This window comes from Camelus dromedarius, chromosome 29 (genome assembly GCF_036321535.1).
Source record: "Camelus dromedarius isolate mCamDro1 chromosome 29, mCamDro1.pat, whole genome shotgun sequence".
In the NCBI taxonomy this organism is placed as follows: Eukaryota; Metazoa; Chordata; class Mammalia; order Artiodactyla; family Camelidae; genus Camelus; species Camelus dromedarius.
The window spans coordinates 27,516,663-27,539,729 of NC_087464.1; the positions used below are offsets into that span (position 1 = coordinate 27,516,663).

General features: G+C 50.8%; 1 protein-coding gene and 1 long non-coding RNA gene across 2 annotated transcripts in view; both read left to right on the forward strand.

Annotated features, from left to right (window-relative positions):
- The first annotated feature begins 1,154 nt into the window (after positions 1 to 1,154).
- Positions 1,155 to 13,076, forward strand: LOC135319546 (uncharacterized). Its single transcript, XR_010378223.1, has 2 exons — positions 1,155 to 1,667; positions 11,458 to 13,076. It is a non-coding gene; the product is annotated as an uncharacterized LOC135319546 (long non-coding RNA).
- Positions 13,077 to 15,140: 2,064 nt separating this feature from the next.
- ITGA11 (integrin subunit alpha 11) overlaps positions 15,141 to 23,067 on the forward strand; it is a 111,469-nt gene continuing 103,542 nt past the window's right edge. Inside the window, exon 1 of the mRNA XM_064480790.1 lies at positions 15,141 to 15,423. Coding sequence (XP_064336860.1) covers positions 15,372 to 15,423 — 52 coding nt within the window. The 5' untranslated portion in view covers positions 15,141 to 15,371. The remainder of the gene's footprint in view (positions 15,424 to 23,067) is intronic.

Consider the following 23,067-nt stretch of genomic DNA (forward strand, 5'->3'; position numbering starts at 1 on the left):
TAAAGAACAGAAGCTTTCAGCAATTCTGTACATTTATTGGTATTTACTCTTCAAATATTATCTCTTCCCATTTCCTCTGTTACCTCTTTCTGTAAACCAATCCAAAGTACGTTAAAACTTCTTGTTCTGTCTTCCACGTCTCTTATTACCTCCCTCTTCTTCATATTTTTTAGCTCTTTGTGTTGCTAGACGACGTTTGGCTGTTCTTCAAAACTATTTTCTAATTTACGAATTCTCTCTTCAATGTCTAATCTGCTCATTAACCAACTCACTTGGGTTTTTAGTTTCAGTTCTTACATTTTTCAGTCCTCAATCTAGTTGATTCTGTTTCAGACCTGCTTATTTCTTGCTCATATTGATAATATTTTAAATTTTCTTTGAACGTATTAAACTAGTTTTCCCGTCTGTCAATTCTGGGTTATGATGTCTTTATAGATCTGCTCCTGCTGTTTTTCCTGCTGCCCCTGCCTCTTGGTGCCTTATTTCCTTGCGTGTCTTGTTCTATTTTGTTTCTGTTGTGAAATGCTCGTTTTCCTTGGACGTGTATTTGTGGGAAGTCTTTGAGGGCTGGGTTTAAGTTTAGTTCCTCCAGAGATTATTTATATTTACTTCTTCCAACGTGGGACCACTTAAAATTAAATTCTCCATTTGAGGGTTTTGAACCAAACTGGGTATGAATTTGGACGTCAAAGTCACATAAAGTTCAGCTTATAGTTTTGAATTTTGAGAATTTTTCCCTTTCCAGCCACAATCAAGATATTTTAAACGCTAGATTCCATGTTCAACCCTCTTTGCAGAGTTCATTTCTTGTTTACAATGAAAATAAGCTTTTATAGGGATGTCCTAGCTTTATGCAAAGCGATCTGTCATTGTATTTTCCACCTTGGGTGCCCCTAGGCTTTCTGTAGTCCTTGCTTCTGTAAAACCATGAAACAGAAGCTCAAGATCCCCATATCTTTACAGAAACCCACAGTTCAAAAGAGAGCTTTGGCACCAATTTACATCCAAGGATTTGGGGTTTCATCTCATCTGTGATTTCTTACCTTTCTGCCAGCTCAGTGCTACAGTTTAAAAATTTTTTTTCTTCTTTGCATAGCATTGCCCATTACTTCACCTGATAGTCATTCATATTCTCCAGTTTACCATCTTGCAGGAGAAAGCAGTCTCCATCACTTTGCAAAAGAGGACTCTCAGGACGAGGAAGAAGCAACCAGCTCCCAGCCACAGATGCTGTGAAATGGGTCCACTGACAGCAGCGCTCACAGAAGGACCCCCAGGGCCAGGCCTGGTCTGGCCTGGTGGATTGTTTTCCGCGGCCGCTGGGCAGCGTGGCCAGGAGAAGGCTCTGAGTTGTTGTTAAGGAGGGCCAGGGGTCCTTCCAAGCCTGCTGTTTCCCCAGCAGATTTATGTGCTCCTGCGCACCCCCGCCTTTCCCTCACCCTGACTCCCGAACACCTTGCTGAACACTCTCCCGTCTCTGCCCAAGAAGGAGAGAGGAGGCTGAGCTGAGCCTGCTGACTCGTCACCTTCATCACCTTGAGGGCTCGTAGCCACTCACTTCCTCTGCAGCCAGCCCTGAGCCGCACTCTTAGCTGCAGTGGCCCGTTCCATTCTCAAGCCGACTCCGAAGTGAAGAAGGGTTAGCTCACTCACCCAAGGTCCTCTGGGTAAGTGGTGCTGGGAATCTGACTGGCTCCGTCTGATTCCAGAGGCCGTGGTCCTAACCCCCTTATAGCACTTTATGACCTGAGTGACCGTTTGGATACTCTAATACAATGCTCTCCTTTTGCAAAGAAGGAAAACAGACTCAGAGAGGTAAAGCAATTGGCCCAAGGTCACACAGCCTATCAGTGGCAGTGCCAGGCTTGCATGATTTTCCCCTTGACGCCCCAGGAGCAGTAGGCAAGTGCGAAAGCCCCCCCCCCATACCTCCCAAGTGACCACACTCTTCGGCCTGGACAGTTTGAAATCTGTTTCAATCACCCCACTTCCAGGAACCTGAGTGCTCTCAGTGGTGAGGAGAACCAGGGAGAGGAGAGAGCACAGGCGGGGGGAGAGCCCCACAGCAGCACCCCGTGAGGCCCTGACACCGGCCAGACTTTGGACACATAGGATCGAGAGGCGCCAGGCGCTCCCTGCACACCCCTGCACACCCCGTGCGAGGAGGAGGCACACTCCCTGCCTCCTTCTCTGGGTCCTGCCCCAGCTGCCAGCCAGCTGCCTGCCGGCCGCCTGCCCACAGGGCTGCGGTCAGGCCAGCCTGGGAAGTATCGATGCTGCTGGATTTCCATCTTCCCGGCCAGCCTTGGAAGGCCCCCTCCCAGATCTCTGGGCTGCAAGCGAATTTGGAGGAAACTGCAGAGTTGGCTCTCTTTTCTGAAATCCTGTGGTGCACCAAGGCTGGAATGAAAGGCAGAGCTGCCAGGCCATGACACAGTCTCATTTAAAGACGAGAGCCCTTCTGGGCAAAAGTCAAGCTTCCCAAATGAATGAAGCATGCCAATGTCCAAAGACCAATGAAGGGGCAAGCGACAGCCTTTTCTCCTTGCTGGGCTCTGTTGTTCGTGTTGATGCTGCTTCGTTACTTTCCTCCTAGAAGCGATTATCTGAGGAAGTCGGTCCCTGCCCAGAGGAGGGTGTGGTACAGACCAGAAGAATAGTGTAGCGTTTGTGTGGGGTTGGGGAGGGCAAATAGGAGCCAGCTCAGGGAATAGCAGTGGTTCCAGGGAGGAGGGATCTCATGAGACATGATGTCTAAAAACATGCCCTCAGGCAGAGCTCAGGGACCCTGCTGACCGCCCAGCCCAGTGCCCTCATTCTACAAGCAAAGAAGCCAAGGCCAGCGAGGGGACCCGCCTGGGAGCACATCTCAGCGTGTGGCAGCTACAGCCTCCTTTTCCTCAGGGAAAGTCTTGGTTTGTTCAAAGTCTGACAATTGTCCGTCAGGAACCCCAGTAGGAATTTCCTCTCCAGGGTGGAACACAGGGTCGTCAGCCCCAACTGTCGTTGGGGAGGGAGCTGGACATATTTCAGTGGGTTTGGGCATATTCCCAATGTCTTTATGGTCCACCCCCCACCCCTGGGGTTCTTCCCTTGATTTGCCCTTGGCACCGACCTCCTGTGCTGGAACAGCCCTCACCTCATACTGCCTTCTCCGTCAGACTGCGACCTAAAGGCCATCTTCATGGTGCCAGCACCCTGCGACACAGTGACACTCAGTACGTGTCTGTTGAATGAATGAACACATAAGTGCATGGACGCATGTGTGTTTAGATGGATGAATGGACAAGCAAACCAGCACTTACCCGAAGAACACAATCTCAGGTCAGCATCGTGGAGAGCTCCCAGCATCTGGAAACAAAAGGCGGATATTTGAATCTGAGCTCACTGTTGACCAGCCACAGGGCCTTATGCTGGCACTTGGCAATGGCTGCACTAGCCACGTGCCAGTCCCTGTGTTTAGTACTTAACCCACATTGCCTCATTCAAAACTCGCAAATAACCAATAATTAAGCGCCATTGTTCCTATTTTACAGATGAAAAAACAAAAGTACAACAAGGTTAAGAAACAGTGACATAAGCCCTGAAATTAAGGTCAATGTTATGTACCACCTTGGTGTCTGAGAAATTTAAGACCTCAAGTGTCCAAGCAGCAAGCTCCACTCTCCACTCTGCTATCACGGATGAGGTTCTCCAGCCAAACAAGTCTTCCTGTCAGATGTGCAATTCCAGTGTATCCCTGAAAAGCAGGTTCCAGTTCCCCACCAGCCCACAGAGTCACTCACACAACCATCACATCCTCCATACGCCCAAGCTGCTCCCGCAGCTCCTGCTGCAGAGGCGCTCGTCTGCTCCTGAGTGAACCCCCGTCTGGCCCGGGGTGGTGTGTCCTCCCCAGGCTGTGAGCAAAGATGACTAGTAGACAACTGCTGATCTCATCTGTCTCGTGGCAGGTATTGTGTGTTCCCCTATCCCCACAACCCCCCGACGGTAATCTCTCCCTCATGATGGGGTGAAGAGGAGGTGATTAAAACAGAAACTTGGCAAAGATCACACAACCAGTGAGCCACAAAGCTGGGACTTTAAGCCTAGCATCTGATGCCAGAGCCTCCAGCCTTTACTTTTGTGCCAGATGGCTCACAGTGAGCATTTGATAATTATGATCCCACTAGTCTGTAAGTATCACAGGATGAAGGTCAGTGTCTTGTTCAGAACCACATCCTCAGCACCTAGCAGAGCACCAGGAATAAAAAAGGACTCAATAAGGTTTTGTCAAGTGATAAGTGGATGAATGAACATCACATTTCTAAACCTGTTTCCTCATCTGAAAAATGAGAATAATCATATCCATTTATGTTGCTAGAGACAGTTTTTATCAAAGAGGGTAAAATCTTTAGTTTTGGAAACAGATGACCTGGGTTTAAATCTAGGTTCAACTAACCCTGTAACCTTAGATAGCCCTCAACACTCTGTAACTCAGTTCTGCCGTTGTAAAATGAGGATTATCATAGGCCCCACCTCATCAGGCTGTCATAAGGTCTAAATGAATTCATGTATATGAACACTGTATGATGTTAGCCATTACTGTTGGTTTATGGGTTAGAATGCACGTATAAAAGACTCCAGGGGAACTGTGGAATGAATGGCTTGTGTTGTGGTGACCTCCTTACTCTCAGCCCACTGCGGTGGACACTATGGGCTGTCTGCCCAGCATCCATTCTGTTCCTTCTTTCTTCCTTCCTAACAGAACCCCAATTTTGTTGAGGAACTGGCCTCTCCCATGCATGAGCCAAGGGACGAGGGCCCCATTCCCAGCCAGGAACAGGTTATGACTAGTATTGTCCACTGTGGTCATTTTATTCCCTTTGCCAGTGACTGGTGTAGGAGAGGGCATGCGATCCAATTCTGCCCAATGGAAAATGAGGAGAAGTGCTCAGGGGCTTCCTGTGTTTCCTCTGGAGGTTTCCAGGGCTGGATGAGATAGAGGGAGCCTCAGCTGCCACCTGGTACCAGCCTAAGGATGATGAGGGAAGAGGGAGGGGAGCGGCTGAGTCGTGATGGCCTCCGTCTGACATTCTTCCACCTCTAGGCTTAGTATTTTGTGATGGATGATACACTCAGTCGCTACTTAAGCCCATGTTGGTCCGGTTTCTACTGCTTGCAGACAAAGCATCACGGCTGATGTGATTCTTCTTGTACTTGGCATCCTCTGGCTCTTCCTGTTTCGGTCAATTGTTCTCAGGTTTCTTCTCAGTCTCTCATCACTTTGAGTGCAGCTCCAATCTCTCTCTGTCTCTGTCTCTCTCTCTGTCTCTCTCAGCCTTAAGCTTTGGGAGAAGGGAAGGTGTCTGCTCTGCTTACCATTGTATCTCCAGGGCCTAGATCAGTGCCCTAAGCAGGACAGAGCAAATACTCAGTATTTGAACTAATATTTGAACTAATCTCCTAGGTAAGACGATGAAGTCACCATTCCAGGGAAGTTACTTTTAAATAGGAAATTCTAGGAGGCTCATCAGAAAATTCTTACTAAGTTTTATGAGATATTATTAAAGGTCATCTTGAGGAAATGATTTTGTCATATTTTGGATTATACTTCCAATATTGGCAGCTTGAGGAATGTAGACAAATTTTCTGTCTGAAGAGAATTCAAAAAACTGGACAAAATATTTTCCAAAAATCAGCTTGAAAGTATGGAAAAGCTATTACGGTAGTAAAAAAAAAAAAAAAAAAAATGACTGGACTGAGGTGTGAAAGGGGAAGGAATCCCAGAAAGGGGAGCTCGGCATTTGAGGCATCTGCAAATCCAGAAGATGCAACTGAGAAACTGGGAAACATTTTCTACAGTGTTTGTGGGCAGGAAAAGAGTTGTGGTTCAGGGTCTGCAAAAGTGGGGATCGTGGCTAACATCTAACACTTTTACACCCTTATACATGAAGAGCTATGCCCTAAGAGTAAGGGTGAACTGCCAGGAGACCAGCCCTCACACAGACGGCAGCTCAGCTCCCAGACATCCGGGTATCCAAGAAAGTCTCGAGCCCAAAACATTACTAACAGTAGTAACAATGCTCATGTGATCTGAATGGCCTTGGGAGCCTGGTAGAAGCAAATAATCCTTTTTGGAAGATACACTTGAAGCTCTCAATTTATTTTTACAAACAGTTTTCAAGGACAATGACCTACGCACAATCAAAGACAACCAGTCTTGTGAGCAAACAGGACGTCAGCTGTGAGGCTCAGGAGAGGCGACACAGGATGGAAACAGACTGTAATGACTCCAGCTGAGCGAACCCAGGCTTCAAAATAACTATGTTTCTGGCGTTCAAGGAGATAAGAAACAAGATTTAACCTTTTAACGGAGAACTGTAAAGAGACAAATAGAAGTTCTCAAAGTAAAAAAATTAAAAAACCAAAAGTAAGAGCGTAAAGAATAGGTTTCGAGTCAGCTAGGGAAAGAGTGAGTAAATTGAAAGAGGAGGCAGAAAGATACCCAGAATGAACCACAGGAAGGAAAAAAATAACGGAATAATGCAAAGAGAGGATAAAAGATATGAGGAATGCTACCTTAGTCCATTCAGGCTCCTATAACAAAAGTGCCGTAAGTGGGGAGGGTATGGCTCGTGGTAGAATGCATGCCTAGCATGCACAAGGTCGTGGGTTTGATCCCCAGCACCCCCATTAAATAAAAATAAATAAATAAACCTAATTACCTCCCCCCTCAAAAAAATAAAAATGTTTTAAATACTATAGACTATCTACATACTACTGTATATAAAAATACATAAACAACAAGGACCTGCTGTACAGCACAGGGGGCTATATTCAATATCTTGTAATAATTTATAACAGAAAGGAATATGAAAATAATGTATGTGTGTATATGTACAACTGAATCACTTTGCTGTACACCAGAAACTAACATAACATTGTAAATCAACTATACTTTAAAAATTTTTTAAATACCATAGACTGGATGGCTTAAATAACAAACACTTGTTTCTCACAGCTCTGGAAGCTGGGGAGCCCAAGATCAAGGCCCCAGCGGATCTGGTGTCTGGCGAGGACCCACTTCCTGCTTCACAGCTGGCGCTTCTCGCTGTGCCTCACGTGGCAGAAGGGGTGAGAAGGCTCTCCGAGGTCTCCTTTCCGAGGGCACTAATCCCACTGGTGAGGGCTTCAGTTTCACCTCCCAAGTACTCCTCCTCATAAAGCCATCAACACAGGAATTTTGAGGGGCCACACCGTTCAGTCTACAAGAGACACACTGATAAATTCTAATAAATGCTTCCTGGGGCCCCAGTGGTAAAGGAGAGAGAAAACGGGATGGACACACTGTTTGAAGAGGTAATGGCTGTTTCCCCACACTGATGACTAAATCCATAGGTAAAAGAAGCCAAATTAATCTCAGGAGGATAGATTTTAAAAAGTCTGCATTATAGCAAAACTTCTTAAAGCCAAAATGAAAAAGAAAAATCTTACAGGCAGCTGTAGGAAAATTAGACATTTTAGCCGTCAAAGAAGTAATGGTTAAACTGACAGTTGACTTCTCATCACGACAAGAGTCAGAAGACAGTGGCGTCATGATTTCAATGTGATGGAAGAAAGACTACGAGCCCAGAGAGAACGTCCTGCAGGAATAAAAATGAAATCATGTTATTTTCGTGCAAACAAGAACTGAGAGAATTTGACACCAGAAAATCCATCCATAAAGGAAATACTAAATGGGATTCTTCTGGCAGAAGGAAAATGATTCCACATGGAAAGACAAAGATACGGGAAAAGCAACAAAAATGGTAAATATGTGGATAAGTCCAAATACTGACTGGCTGTAAGAAAATAATGAAGTCTCATGATGTTTAAAATATAAAGAGAATTAAAATAAACAAAATCAAATGCATCTAAGTCAGGAGAAGAGCAGCTGCAGGGCAAATGTTCCGAGGCCCCTGTGCTGTTGAGGAGGGGATAAAAGCACTTTGCAATGTTGGGCTTTCCTGAATCACAGATGCATGCTGGAGTCTCTCTGGAATCATTAACAAATGGCAAATGACTATATTACTTCCCGCCTAATGGAGGGGGAACTAGAATAAATACAAATAACCTATGCAAAAGAAAGCAAGAAGGAAAAAAGAAAAGGAACATAAATCAGAAGGGACAAACAGAAAATACCAAGACAGCAGATTCAAACTCAAGCATAGTGACAGTTAAATTAGATGTAAATGGACCAAGTGCTCCAATTAAAACCGGTTTAGCTTATTAACCTTAAAAACAGCTAAATACTGCCGACGTGAGATGGGTCTAAAACACCAAGATACAGATGGGTTGAAAGCAAAAGAATGGAAAATGGTATTCCATGCAAACACTAGCCCAAAGAAAGTCTGCAACTATGTTAATAGCAGACAAAGTAGACATTAAGGCAGAAAGCAGTCCTGAAGGCAAAGGCCCACGTCTCTAGGGAGATACGACAGTTCTAAACGGGCGTGCAGCTGATGACGCAGCCTCAAACCTGATAAAGCAGACAGTGACAGAACTGCACGGAGGGACACAGGCTTCTACAGCCTTCGTGGGAGATTATTTTTGTTTTTATTTTTATAAGAAGAAATAGCACTTACTATGTGCCAGGAACTTTTCCAAACACCACATGTGTTAGCTCATTTAATCCTCACAGAAGCTGCATGAGGTAGATATTCTCACTTTGTAGGTGAGAATTCAGAAACACCAGGTGCTTAAGTAATTTGCCCAAAGTCGCCGAATTACTAAGAGTCAGATCTGAAACCAAGCATTCCAGCTCTAGAGGCTCACTGAAACGTGGTGGGAGACGTTAACACTGACCTTTCAGTAGCTGACGAAGACACACGCAGGTCTCCACGCGGGAGGCTGGCGTGCAGTCACGTGACCCCCTCTTCAGTGGTCCTGCGGAGCCCCAGTTTCACGGCGCGGTCTGGGAGCGGTGCTGTCTGGTAGTGAGCTGTGGGGAGGCTGGAATGCGGCCACACGTTTATAAGCTGGAAAATGCTGTACAAGTATTAGCTCTATTGCTTGACTCTTGGTCTTCTATGTTTATTTTTTGATGATTTTATGGGTTTGTCATACCTACTTTTACTGTAATCTCTTCAGTCCTTATTATAAAAAAGACAGAGTATAAATTAATAGGTGGTGGTGGTTGTGTCACAGCTTATACGGTTGGGTAAAAAGTGTTTGAGTAAATAGAATCCAAATTAAAGTTGATAAAAGGTCTCAGGCTGATGGTTCTTCGGCATGTTTCTCAGCCCACCGGGGATGGAATTCAGGAGTTCAGGCCCTGGGACATCGGTTCAGGCTTGCTGAAGGATGTATGAGCACAGAGCTGGGGTGGGACCTTGTGCAAGTCACTGACCTTCGGGCTGCTGTGTCCTCACTCATCCAGCAGTCACGCCACGCTGAATTGCCCCACTGCTCTCCCAGGGTGTCAGGGAGGGTTGCAGGGGACATAACTGGGAAAGTTCATTGAATTATATACAGGGCTAAACAAATGTCAGGCATTGTTAAGAATCTCAAATGGTGTGGATAGCTCAACTACTCTGTTTATGCCATTTTGTGTGTTGTTAATAATAGAAGCTGACACTTATTGAGAGCTTCAGTGTGGCAGGGCTGTGCCAAGCCCTTTCTAGGCTGCATTCTACCCACTCCTCCAGCAACCCCAGGAGCAGAGTGGTCCAGGGTGCTGCCACCAGATTACCTGCAAGTGTCCTTGAGCAAGTTATGACCCTTCCTCCTTTCTGCCTTGGTTTCCTCATCTGTCCAATGGGAACGATGAGGGCAGCAACTTCACAGAGCTGCTGTGAGGCTTCAGTGAGTTAATACATGTCAAGTGCTTGCAAGTGTGTCTGGCACTTGGTAAGGGGTCTGCAGGAGCTTGTTCGACCATTTTCATTTTATAGGTGGTGAATTGGTTGCAAGTAGCAAGTCACCCAGCTGATGAAGGGCCAGGTCAGGATTGTCAGTTCTCCCTGAGCCCAGGGCCCATGTGTTTAACCGCCTCACTCCCTACCACCCAGGCTCATGAGCAACTTCTGGGGCCACCAGCTGTTTGCAGAGCCTGTCCTGAAGCTGCTGTCTCCATTTCCCTTGCAGTGATCCTCTGCATAACGCTTAACTTGGGGCCTTCACTGAGGTGGAAGTTCTTAAAAGGCCTTCAGCCCAGCACTTGGATCCACATTTTTCTCATTAATGCTCAGCAGAGAAAAAAAAATGCTCACATTTTTGCTCATATTTGTTATCCAAATATCAGCTAAAACATCCACACTCACCATACCTGTCTCTCCATCCCAGCCCACCCTGGCCTTCTGGTACATGCTGAGGACAAGCAGCAGCAGCTGGGGCAGCCTGGGGACCGTGCCCCTGGCAAAGCAGGAGGTCGTTCTCTTTGCAGAAAGAAGCCTACACCAGCCACTGGTGGCTGCCCCAGCCTGGCAGACATTTGATCACAGGGACAAGGCCAGTCCCTCCAGCCTGTGGCAGAAGAGGAGGGAGAGGGAGGTAGCATCCTCTTAAAATTCTAGTCCCTGGGTTGAGCGAGACTGGCTGGAGATGGAGGTTAGACAGCGGGTTTCATCAGTGATCACATTGTCAAGGGTGTTTTTACGGTGTGTCTTGGGCTGTGATCCCCTATCTCTCCTCCTCGACTTCCAAGAGCAGTTATGCAACTCGTGATGTCCAGAAGCCCCTGCGTGCTTTCCAGGCTGAGGACGTCCTCCCAGAGGCTAGAACGGGCTCCCCGCTGAGGTGGGAGACAGAATGCGCTCGTTTTTATCAGCCTCTCTGCTGCCTCTCTGAGCATCCTCTTTCTCCTCCTGGGCTCTCCAGCAGCAGGAAAGCTGGTGCCCTGACTCCCTGCACAATCACGTTCCTTTCTCCTTCTCGTCCCTGTGAAAGCTCCTACTCTGTTCAGGGACCCTGGGGAAGAGGGAGACATGGTGACTTCATACTGCAGGCACATGACTGGTTTTAGCTAGTAGGTTAATCTACTTCCCAAGGGGAATTTTCTCTTTCAGTGAGTGTACCTGGAGCCAGAAATTCAAATGGCAGAATCTCTAGCATCCCAGACACTCCAGGTGCCTGGACAGATGTGAGGAAGTTACTTCCTTCTCTGACCCTCCTCCGTGCCCCCCGACACTTGGTCACACTCCTGTTGTAACACGTGTCACAGTAGCATCCACCACCCAGCACTGAAAGCCAGTGACGCCGAGGGGCTAGGAGCTGGGAGTCTGGGATCAGGCAAGACGAGGTTCAGCTCCCAGGTCTGCCTTTCACAAGTCCGGGACATCACCTCTCTGAGCCTCGCGTTCTTCCTCTGTAAAAGGCAGGGAGTAATTGTAGCGCTTTGTCAGATTGTCATGAGGATGAAATGATAAATGTCCAAGGCAGTAAGTGGGCAGTGAGCGGTTGCTGATGATTATTGTATGTGTTTGTCTCCTCCCCTAGATCAGGAGCTCCGTGGGGAGGCAAGAACCTCATCTGGTCCGTCACTCCATCCCTAGCATGGCGCTCAGTGGAACACCGATCGGCTCAATGTCTGATCCCTTGCCCCTGGTCCGTGCGCTGTGGGAATTCCTTTCTCTGCTGCCAGTCTTGGTTTCCTGTCATGACTCTGCTTCCTGAGAGCCCCCAGGAACCCATCTTTACCCCTGTGTACTCCATCCGTACCCCAAGTCTCATGGCCTCTCCCTGACACCTCAGCCCAGCCAGGGCCAGGGTGAAGGTCCGGGACCAGCACCTGGGCTGCGCTGGTGCCTGGAGGAAACGCTGGGGGAGGCACCTGGCCCGCACCAAGGGCTCCGCTGGAGGCTCCGCTGAAGCTGCTGCTGGGCTGCTAGTCTCTGACGTGGCCCCTCCAGTCTGGTGCAGCGTCGAGGGTTTAGCTCTTCTGACTTCACCAGAAATGGCCGCTCAGCTGGCACCCTGTCTGCCACCCCAAGACTCTGAAGGCAGTTTGTGCTCTCTCATACTCTCTGACATACGTTTTCTTCAAAAGGATGTTTCGTGATCCATCCTGCGTGTCTGTCTGTGCTGTGGCCACACTCCTGCCCTTTGATATTTTACTGCGAGTGCTGTACATTCTTGTGGCTTGAGAAACGGAGATCAGAAAATAACTTCCTGGATTCGGTATAGGTCGGATCCAGGGCTCGATCCTGGTAGAAATCCCAGCCACTGACCCTTGGAGACGGGAAGCGGGCTCAGGCACGGCCTGTGGAAGATGTCTGGGATCAGACTTGCTGCTTCAAGTGGAAAGTGCCTGAGGCAGATGCAGGCTGCTGGTGCAGACACACTTGCTCAAAGCTGACGTCCTTCACTTCGTTGGCAGGGATGAGGCCCGGCGTGACAAACAGAAACCCAGGGAAGCCCTCCAGCCCCTGTGTACTTGACAGATGCAGTCACCCCCCATCGCCACGTTACTGGCCCAGGACATTGGCGAGTGCCATTCAAACCCCAGATACCAAAGGCAATCTTGTAGCTTCTCCACATCTTTTAAAATTTGTTTTTTAAATTGAGGCATAGTCAGTTTACAATGTTGTGTCAGTTTCTGGTTCTACATCCTTTTTGTTCTTTCTTTTTGGCTTTGGAATTTATTATATCATTTTCTGGCAGAAGATGTGCCTTCCCAGTAACTGTAAGTTTACTTAAGTTTATCTTAAAAAAAAAAAAAGAGTTTGCATTTTTCTAAGCACAAACCGACAGAGAAAGCATAGGGAAGTGGCTGCTGATGATTAGTTTCTCTTTGGGTTGATGAAAACGTTCTGAAATTAGTCGTAATACTTGCACAGCCATGTGAATACACTAGAAACTGCTGAGTTACATGGTGAATATTATAGTATGTGAGTTACATCTCAATTTAAAAAATACATATGCTATGTACATAAAAAGGATGTTTGTTATTGTTATTATTCAACACAAATCCCAGCGCTCACAAAGCCGTTCATCCAGTTCTCTGATCCTCCCCGGGCTGAACCCGGCTCTCGTGTTTGTCACGCACATGCTGCCACCTTGTGTGATTTAAATAATGTTCAATAATCATTAAATAATAAATGATGGTCACGTCAATACAGATGAGGTATGTCTCAGCTTCTCCTGTGTGACTTGCAGAGCACGGGGGCACAGGAGGCACTCAAGTACGTGCTGAAAGAATACGTGAGGGCACGCCCCTCCCCCTCCCTGCCCCCCCAGGTTACACAAAGACACACAGAGCATTTGGGACCCACATACCCCTGATGAGGGCAGTGTGAGTTAATGAAAGGCAGGATTGTTAACTGAAGACCCACAGCAGCACGCCCACCACGGAGAGCCCCTTCAGCAAGCAGCGCAGTCTCAGACTGGGGTCCTCAGCCCACCTCTGCAGCAGAGGGCCCGGGTGCCCATCAGGCCTCCCTGATCTCCAGGAAGCTTCTCCACAAGTGCTCCAGGCAACTCCCATGCACCTGGAATCTGAGAACACTCGGGGAAAATGCGAAGTTGTGTGAGGCAGGGAAGTGGTTTGCTGCCCACTGGATACCTGTTATCAGTTAGGATGTTCTAAGGTCAAAGCATCCTGACTCAAACCTGCTTAAACAACAAAGGGGACTCATTGGTCACATAACTGGAAAGTCTTCAGGGGAAGAGATGAGAGGGTGGCTTGATTCGGGGAACCAACAAGAGCCTCCTGGACTTGGTTCCTCTGTCTGTCATCCAGCATCTACCTCATCCCAAGGCCATGTCTTCCTTCCCCACCCCCACCCCCATCAAATTCCGGGCCTACAGGAGTCTTTGTCCCAGCCAGGGAGGGGACGTGGGGATAGGAGAGGGGAGGACAGAGTTAGTTAGTTAAATTCTAGGGGCTCTTTTAGAAGAACAAGAGTGCTTATTTCCCAGAAAACTTTCTTCCTTTTTGTCATGTTGCCCTTTCTCAAACTATGGCCAGGGGATGGCAACACTGATTCATTTCAGCCTAAACCACAGGCCTCCCCCAGCGCGCGCGCGCACACACACACACACACACAAATCCCAGAGACAGAACCAGCTTCCTCCAAAGACTCTGGCTGACTGGGAGAGGAGAAGACACCGGAATAAAAACCAGGGCAGCCAGCAAGAGGAGGGCGGCATTGGGAACGGAGGCACAATGCCCACTACTATACCTGATTGAACCTTCTCAAAACCCACCTCACCCTCCAGGACCCAGCCTGAACTTCACCACCTCTGGGAAACCCTCCAGTTCGTCCCAGACAGAAAACTCCACCCTCGTACTCCCACCACCACTTGCCGTCCTCTGCCCACCCGCTCCCTGGGTTCCCGGGGGGCTGGGGGCTCGGTGCTCTGTTGTGAACCCAGTAGAGATTTCCAGCCCCATGGTGCTTTCAGTCTCGGGAAGGAGAGAAAAGTTAATTAGGTGATTACGCTAATTAATGTCTAGTTTCTCTACTAAGTACAATGAGCAAATGAGAGAATGAGTGTGTGTCTGGGGACCTGGTGAGGACGGCGGAGGGTGTTGAGGGGAGGTTTTCCTGAGAAGGAGGTGGGGACCGCTGCCCTAGTGTTCCCCACACTGACCATCCTGTCCTCTGCCTCGGCTTTCTCCCTCGCTAGAAGGGCCAGCCTCCACACCCACAGATTGTGGTCCAGGGCCTGATTTAAAGCCTGTGCAGCAAATGTGCATTGAATTTAATTGTCAGCGGTTAGAAGAGCTGGGAAGGAAGGTGGCTCAGCTCCAAAAAAGAGCTTCACTGCTGTGGCAGCAGTGGACACAGGGTCCGTCTGGATGCTCCAATGCCTCAGGTGTGAGGGGTGGACACAGTGGAAGTGGAGGGGCATCTGCATTTATTCCAGGCTCAGGAGAAGCACTGTGGCCTTTACATTCCAAGCCCCAGGGTGCAGGAAAGCAGGGGAATGGACCTGGGAGGGACACCCACTCCTCCTGGCCAAGGAAGACCCGAGTCAGGGCCGGTGTCCCTCGGTCACCTGAGGCACCTCTCTGAGCTTTCTGAAGCTCTTTCCTCTGGGAAATTAGAATACAAGCCACTCCGAATTTGGCGGAGGGGGCGGGGTGAGGCGGTTCCCGGGAGCGGCTCTCCGAGGTTTTCTCCTGGGGCAGAGGTGGAGCGGGGGCCGGGGGGCTGTGGAGAGGCGTCGAGGCCGCAGCCCGCCGCCTGCCCAGGTGGCAGAGGGGCCGAGACGGGACCGCGGCCGGAGCCTCGCGGCGTCCAGGCGCCCCTCCCCGCCGCTCGAGCCCTCCCACTTCCTCTGAGGGAGCCGGGCTGTCAGGGCGCCGCGCGCAGTGCAGGCTCCGGGCGCCGCGCAGAGGCTGCCGCTCTGGCTCGCCGCCCCCTGTCGCCGCTCCGCACCGGGTCGCCGCCGTCGCGCCGCGGGCCATGGACCTGCCCAGGGGTCTCCTGGTGGCTTGGACCCTCAGCCTGTGGCCAGGTACTTGTCCCCAGGACCCCCTGGCCTCCGGGAGCCCCTCCCTGGCCCGCCGAGGCCTCGGATCCGGCTGCCGGAGCCGGACGCGATGCGCTCCCAGGGTCGGACCTCGGCGGCTCTGGGGAACGTGGGTCCCCCCGGAACTAGCCGCAGTCGACCGGCTCCGCCGAGTTCGGCGCAAGAGGGGGACGCGCGAGGCGGCTCGGAGCCGGGACTTCGGTGTGTGTGGGAGGAGCTGAAGCGGCTCCCGCTGAACAGCGGCGAGGCCGGGTGGCCTCGCAGGACGCCCTGGGGACCTCCGAGGGCCACGCAGGGCTCCCCGCGCCGCCGCGGGGAGCACTTGGGTCCCGGGAGGCGGGGAGGGGACGGGGCGCGCTGAGGGAGCACCCTTAAGTGTGGAGGGCCGGCTGCGGCGGCTCCCGGGGGTGCGTGCGGGGGGGACCGTCCACCGAAAGCCACCCAGAGTCCCTCCGGCTGGGGGGGAGAGGAGCTGGGGCGGTCGCGGCCAGGCTGTGGCGAGCCGTCGTCGCCTGCCGGGCCAAGGGCGCGGGGCGCAGCCCGGCAGTCCAGGGCCCGCGGAAACCTTACCTGACCCTCGAGGTGGGGACAGGGCACCCCCACCCCACCCCCGCCCGCCCTCGGAGTCGTGCGCTCTTCCAGTAATGCGGGGGACGCCGCCGCCGCCGCCGAGACGCTCGCCGCCGCCTAATGCGCTCCAGGTGTCGGGCGCGGCGTGGACCCCGGGCTGGGGAGGCGCCACCGGGAGCGAGAGGCCATCCCCGGGCTTTCCGCACCGGGACACCCGGCCCGGAATTGCCCACACCTGGCATCCCGCGGGGACGGCGGCCAGCAGCGCCGTTCTACGGGTCGCAAAAGCTTGCTGGACCCCTCCTCGGCGAGGCCAGGTGCCCCGGGGTCAGGGGCGGACCGCCGAGTGGGGCGGGCAGCGCCTCAGGGACTGGCCTCCGGGCCTCACGTCCCCTTCCGCGTGGGCTCCAGGTCTGGGCTGGGGCCGATAGCAGGGGTCAGATGAGGTGGCGGGGGGGGGAGAGGCGCCCTCACGGAGCACAGGTGAAGGTCCCCCAGCCCACGTTCGCTCACTCCAGCCCCGGGGTACCACGGAAACAAGCAGTCCCCCCGCCCCGTCGGTCCATAGCGGAGCTTCTAGCAGGACCTGTCGTCGAAAGGGCCTCTGCTGGAGGGTTCAGTTCAGATCCTAGAGTCACAGCTGAAAACAAACATTGATGCTTAAGTTCAGGAAGGCAGGGGAAGACCTGTGACCAGGCCAGAAAGTATCTGGAAACCAGCTGCTAAAAGAGGTGAACCCACTCTAGGTCATTTAGGCCGGAGGAAGGACAACTTCAGGAGCGGTCTTCAGATCAAGGGGAGACCCAGCCACAGGGAATGCAGTCCTGTGTGACTCCAGATATGTGGACCTACCAGAACCTGAGTTGGAGTGGCTGCTTTAGGGGCTGGAGACAGTCCGACCTCAGGAAGCTAGGAGCAGAGGCTTTGAAACCAGACCTGGCTTCCCATTCTGGTTCTGCTGCCCACTAAGCTGTTCCACCCTGGGCAGGTTATGCAGTCTTTCCAACAAGCTTCCTCCTCTGTGAATGGAGACACATATTCTGAGACCATAAAGTTGTCAGTGTGATTCAGTGAGGCTGGCGCTGTATGGAAAGTTCTTAACACAGGGCTTGAAGCACAGTAGGGCTGAATCGGTGGTTGATAATGATAAAGCAGGGTGGATAGGGGTAGGGGAGAGGGGTGAGAGACAGGGACAGGGTTTGTGACTGAGAGCTCCCTTTACATGGAGAAAACCACTCCTGAGTTATGTCTGGTCAGTCTGGGTTCTTGAAATATGGCATTCATTAAACATATCAATCAATGTTGGAACGACGTCTGCTTGCAGGGAGCTGGGGGTGGGGCCCAAGTGCATACGCAGTCTGAGCCCTGCCTGTAGCTGAGGAAGAGGCAAGACCAGGGAGGCTAAATAGAAGTGCTAGGGGAGTGGTGAATGTCATGGAGAAGCTGAGGGCTGTGGTCAGCTCTGCTTCAATAAGCAAGGGAGGCTTCCTGGAGGAGGAGGTACTGTTTGAACTGGGCCTTGAAGGAGTGTATAAAGTGTGGATAGGCCTTAAAGTGGAGCTGTTTATACATTAGTGTTATTTCCTGGAATTAAAGAACAAAAAGTTGCATATTTTAAAACCACAAAGTTGACTCTGGTCAGTAGGGACTCTGAAGATTATAAGGGTCACAGAGGTCATTGGGTCCACTCCCCTGGCTCCAGAGCAGGGTTGATGTTGGCCTCTCATTTGTGCCTCACATGGAGTCCATGTGAGGATCACCAGGAAGCTGCGACGGCACAGTGTGGCTGGGCAGGGGCCCCGTCACAGGCCAACTTGGGGCTGAGTCCTCATTGAGCCACAGTCTTTGCAGAGCTTCTGCTGCAGGCTGGGCAGGGTGATGAGGTGAGCAAAACTATCAAGAAAGCCAGGAAAAAGTAGAAAGTCCAGAGACTTGTATAGCCGATGTTCAGAGGGAGCCGGTCCATCAATCAGCTTTCCTCTCAAAACCCTCTAGTAAGTGCTCATGAGCTGACGGTTCCTTAAGGACTCAGTCTTTGCTGAGCACCTGTTACCTGACAGGCGACACAAAGACACACGGGGAGATAAGACACAGTTTGGGGGTGAAGGTCCTGGAGCCTCACTGCCTGTGCTGGGTCTGACTTCTGTTCCCTGGGACTCTGTTCCCTCGGCAAGTTATTAACCAGCTCTGTGCTTCTGTTTTCTCACCTGCAAACAGGGATGATAATGAGAGAACTTAGCGTTTCCCCAAGGTGTATAATGCATGTAAAGTGCTTGGAGAGTTGCAGGCACACATCAAACATTTAGGAGGTTGTCTTTTCTCCTCCGTCATCCTCAGCAGTGCTCAAGGTGCTGGCCGCTTGGTGAGGGGTCTGAGGATACACAGAGATGTAACTTTCAAACTCGAATCCATAAGAAGAGTCTAGAGGAGGTCTTGAGGCACTGGCGCCTCGGAGGAGACGTAGGTATCAGAGCCCCTCCTCCCAGAGGCCTGGCCCGAAGTCTTGATCATAATGGGAACTCAGGGGGTTTTTGCCCTGAGGCTGCCTTGAAGTCAGCATGATCCTATTGGAGAGGAGCAGAGCCATACTGTCATCATGGTCTCTGTGTGTCCATGGGGCTGGGGTCTTAGTCAGCAGAGAGACCTTGTTTGGAAAAGGCCTAGTACTAGGCACCATGGGTGTGCGAAGACGAAAAGGATCCAATGCCTGCTCTCCAGCTTGGCAAGAGCAGAGAAGGCAATAAACTTTGCCTCCCCAGTGCCCAACCGGCTGGGAGTTTGTCAGCCAAGCCTCTCAGCTGCCTTCAGCAGAGAAGCTTCTGGACCCTTCCGCAGGCAGGCCCTGGGGGCCCTAAAGAGATGGGAGTTGAGTATGACCCTCTTCTTATTCACCGTGCCCCCATCTCTGCCTGGCTTGTCTCCCCCCATCCCCCGAGATGGGATGTCTGTCTCCTTGCCATCCTCACTGTGCCCAGCCATCCACATGGGGCTGTGGGCCCCTGCGGAACTCAGACAGCAGCTCACCTTAGTTCTACCCTCTCTGAACCTCTTTCTTCTCCTCTAGTGGAAGCTTCCTCCAGCAGCAGGGAACTCCCCTTCCATCCTCTCCCCTCATTACTTAGGACAAAACTATGTTCCGAGCTGCCCTAGCTTGACTCTTGCTATATAGAGAGAAGTTTGGAGAATTCAGAAAGCCCTTTTTTCTCTCCTTAATGCCTGACTTTGGAAATTGTTGGCCTCCAGATATTAGCTAGCTTGTTCGATTGAAACTGCAAAGAGAAAGGATCCATCTTCCTCCTCCCCAGGCAGTGAGAGCCTCTGGTTGACTCCGGGAGGGTCTGCTGCAAAACAAGCTTTAAGCATGCACTGAAGAGGGAAGGGTACAGCTCAGTGGTAGAGGGCATGCGGTCGTGGGTTCAACTCCCATTTGAATAATAAATAAATAAACAAACAAACCTAATCACACCCCCCCCACGAAAAACAAAACAAACAAAAAAGAACATACACTAACACATTTCAAAAATGGTATCTCTGCTGGCCCTCATAGCTTGACGCCACTACTACCCCCGGAGCACTCCATGGGCTATCACCAAGGATTCATAGCCATTTGGAACTGTTTTCCCCAAAACAATTATGAGCTCCAAAGTCACCCACATGCCCACAGTGTGGAGTGCATGCTCTAGGGAGCTGTGGTCCAGGCAGGGACTGTCCCCACCCTCCAACATGTAAACCCTAGCTGTACAAATTCTTGGTTGAAAGGCCAGAAGTCTATTACCAGTGAGGGGAAGGTGGCGGGGAAGAGACTGAAGTTGGTCATCTTGTAAACCAAAAATAAATAAGCCCCCAAGAAATTCCATGAAGGGTTCTCATACTGTGTACTTACTGCCTTCACAAGATGAATAAAATCCCATCTGGAGGAAGAAGTTAGTGAAACACGCCCCGCCTTTGTCCCTCACTTATTTGACCACCCGCTTGTCTTCTGAGTAGGACTCATGGTCAGCACGGGTGTGGTCTTGGAGCCCAACTGTCTCAATTCAGATCTTTTTCTACTTGGGTAACCTTGAATAAGCCCTTGTGGGCCTCATTTCCCCATCTGTAAAATGGGCAGGATAATGACTTCACAGGTTATCTGTATGTGGCTCATTCACGGCGAGTGCTTGGGACAGCATCTGGTACCCAGCAAGCCCTCGACAAACAGTAGCAGCTCATTGATCACCCTCCCCATTTGGTTGATACCAGCACCGTGTCAAGGACTTCCGCACATCTCAGTCAGGCTCGCGTGGCTGCAGGCAGTCACTACCACAGTCGCCTGATGACACGTGAGATGTTAAGTGGCTCGTCCAAAGTCATGCTGATGGAGGAAGAGGCGGTGCTGGGCGTTCGCTGTCTTCAGGGAAGGTGAGATCTGTACACTAATGGCCGTGCTCACAGGGGCGCCGGTCCAGGAGAGGCAGCTGCCTCCTTCAGCCTCAGCTAGACAGTGATTTCTCAGTCAAGATGCTGGCTTGCTGAGAAGTGGTCCTCACAGGGTGCCTCATACTCTGGGAGCCTCTGTCCCTCACTTGCCTCCCAGCTCAGGGCCAGGTGAGACTCTACCATCTGTCCCCCGACTCCCGGTGCTTTGGGACACTCTGACTCCCTCTCCAGCTCATCCTCAGGTCCAGGCTGGACATTCCTCTCCTCCCTTCCCTGCCTTGGCTCCCATTCCCCTAGGCAGAACCCGCTCTGAGTTCTAAGCCTAATGAGTTAATTCATGCTGAACAGCACTGACCGGTAAGGACGGCTTCGTGCGTCCTGCCCAAAGGGATTTGCGCGCTCCCTGGGCTGTGCCTTGAGCCAGAGGAACAAGGAGCTGGTGACGGGATTTCAGGTACCACAACCCGAAACAGGTGCTACCGAATAGTTGAGGCAGGGAACCAGCCTGTTGTGGTCCAGCTGCCTAGCCCACCACTCCGTCGGACACTTTCTGCCTGGGCCCTCGTGGATGGCAGGCGGCCTCGTCCTGTAACGTAGGAGAGGCCAGCCTGTGGCTTGGATGATGCCGCTGTACAGTGGGCAGAGGTTTTTTCCACGTGGCATGTGGGGTGAGTTAGGCAAGTTGCTATAGCAGTGTGCTCCCGGATTCCAAACAGGATGACACAGAGAAGGGGCTCCTGCCTCTGCAGCTGGGGCTGACAGCTTTCTTCCCCCAGCAGCATCACCGAGCTGGGCCAGGCTACTAGGAATCCTGACCCTGCAGATTTCCGGGACCTGTTTCTTTGCAGACTGAGCCTCAGGAAGGCCATGGAAAAATCATGAAATGAGCAAGTGGGTGCAGCTCCCAGCAGTCTGCAAAGAACACTCCCATATATTTGTCCTATCAGGACAGGCCAGTTGAGGTCAGAGACCGAGTTAAGGCTGCTCTGTCCGTTAGATAGAGTGGGAAGCTGAGGCTCTTCAGAATAAAGTGATTTCCTGTGATTTCCCCAAGATCACATAGGGACTCAGGGATCAGATTAGGAACCTAATTTGCTGCACTCATCAGAGGAACTTAAGGAGCAAGCAGTGCTTCAGCTAAAGGAATGATGTTCTAATGGTAGACTTTCCACATCTGTGGCAGGCAGGTAGGACAAGATCATTGAAATCATTCTCTGCAGACCTCTGGGGGTGTCTCCAGTCTCCACCACCCATCCTCTCTGTCTCGCCCATCCCCAGGCCTTCCCACGCCTGCCTCCCCCTCCTTCCAGGAAGAAGACCACAAAGCAGTGTCCGTCTCCTCCCCTTCTGCTGGAATGGCTCTTTTCCTGGAGCTCATAGCCCCTCATATTCAGTGGCTGGTGGCAGACATAATGTCCCATAAATAGTATGTAGACAGAGCTCTCCTCTGAGTTTGTTCCCACCACTCACCACACATGCAGGACCAGTCACATAATCTGTGGGGCCTAGTGGAAAATGAAAATACAGGGCTCCTTGTTTAAAAACTATTAAGAATTTCAAGATGGCCACCGCAGAGTGTTAAACCCAAGCAGGGGCCCTTCTGAGTGTGGGGCCTGTGCGACTGCTCGGAGTTCTCCTCGCAGGCTTGCACTTGGGCTGGGAAGGCACCAGAAGCCCTCCTGACACGTGAGGAAACCGAGTGGCTTGTCCATGTGGCCAGTGTGTACTGAGTATCCACTAAACCCCGGGCATCTCCAGGCTCCGGAAATGCCAGATCAGGCTCAGCCTCGGCCTCAGGGACGACAGTGGGGGCGAGAAGGCCCAGACCACACAGGCCGCAGGGCCCATGCAAAGTGCTGGGGTCCAAGGTGCGGGGGCCCAGTGGAGCAGTGCTGACGGCTCCCAGCCAGGCCTGGGGGGTGATGCTTTTCCCTATTACCTTTTCTCTTTTTTATTTTTCATTTTTTATTGCCAGACGGTTTACAGTGTTGCATCAGTTTCTGGTGTGAAGCATAATGTTTCAGTCATCCACGTGCACACAGATATTCCTTTTCATATTTGTTTTCATTATAGGCCGTTAACAAGGAATTGAACATAGCTCCCTGTGCCCCGCAGAAGAAACTTGTGGTCTATTTTATATATAGTAGTTAGTGTCTGCAAATCTTGAACTCCCAATTTGTCCCTTCCCACCCACTTCCCCCAGTAACCATAAGTTTGTTTTCTGTCTGTGAGTCCGTTTCTGTTTTGTAAATAAGTTCATTTGCATCTTGTTTTTTTTTTAAGATTCAAGATATAAGTGATACCACATGGTATTATTTTTCTCTTTCTGGCTTACTTCCTAGAATGACTATCTCCAGGTCCATCCATGTTGCTGCAAACGGCATTATTTTATTCTTTTTATGGCTGAGTAGTATTCCATTTTGTGTGTGTGTGTGTGTCACATCTTTATCCTGTCATCTGTTGATGGACATGTAGGTTGCTTCCATGTCTTAGCTATTGTAAATAGTGCTGCTGTGAGCATTGGCATGCATGTGTCTTTTTGAATTAGAGTCCTGTGGGATGATTTTTAATCCATGGAATTCAGAAGATGGTTCTGTCTCCAGTTACTGCCTCAAGACTGCTTTGAGTATATTTTGGGAGGAC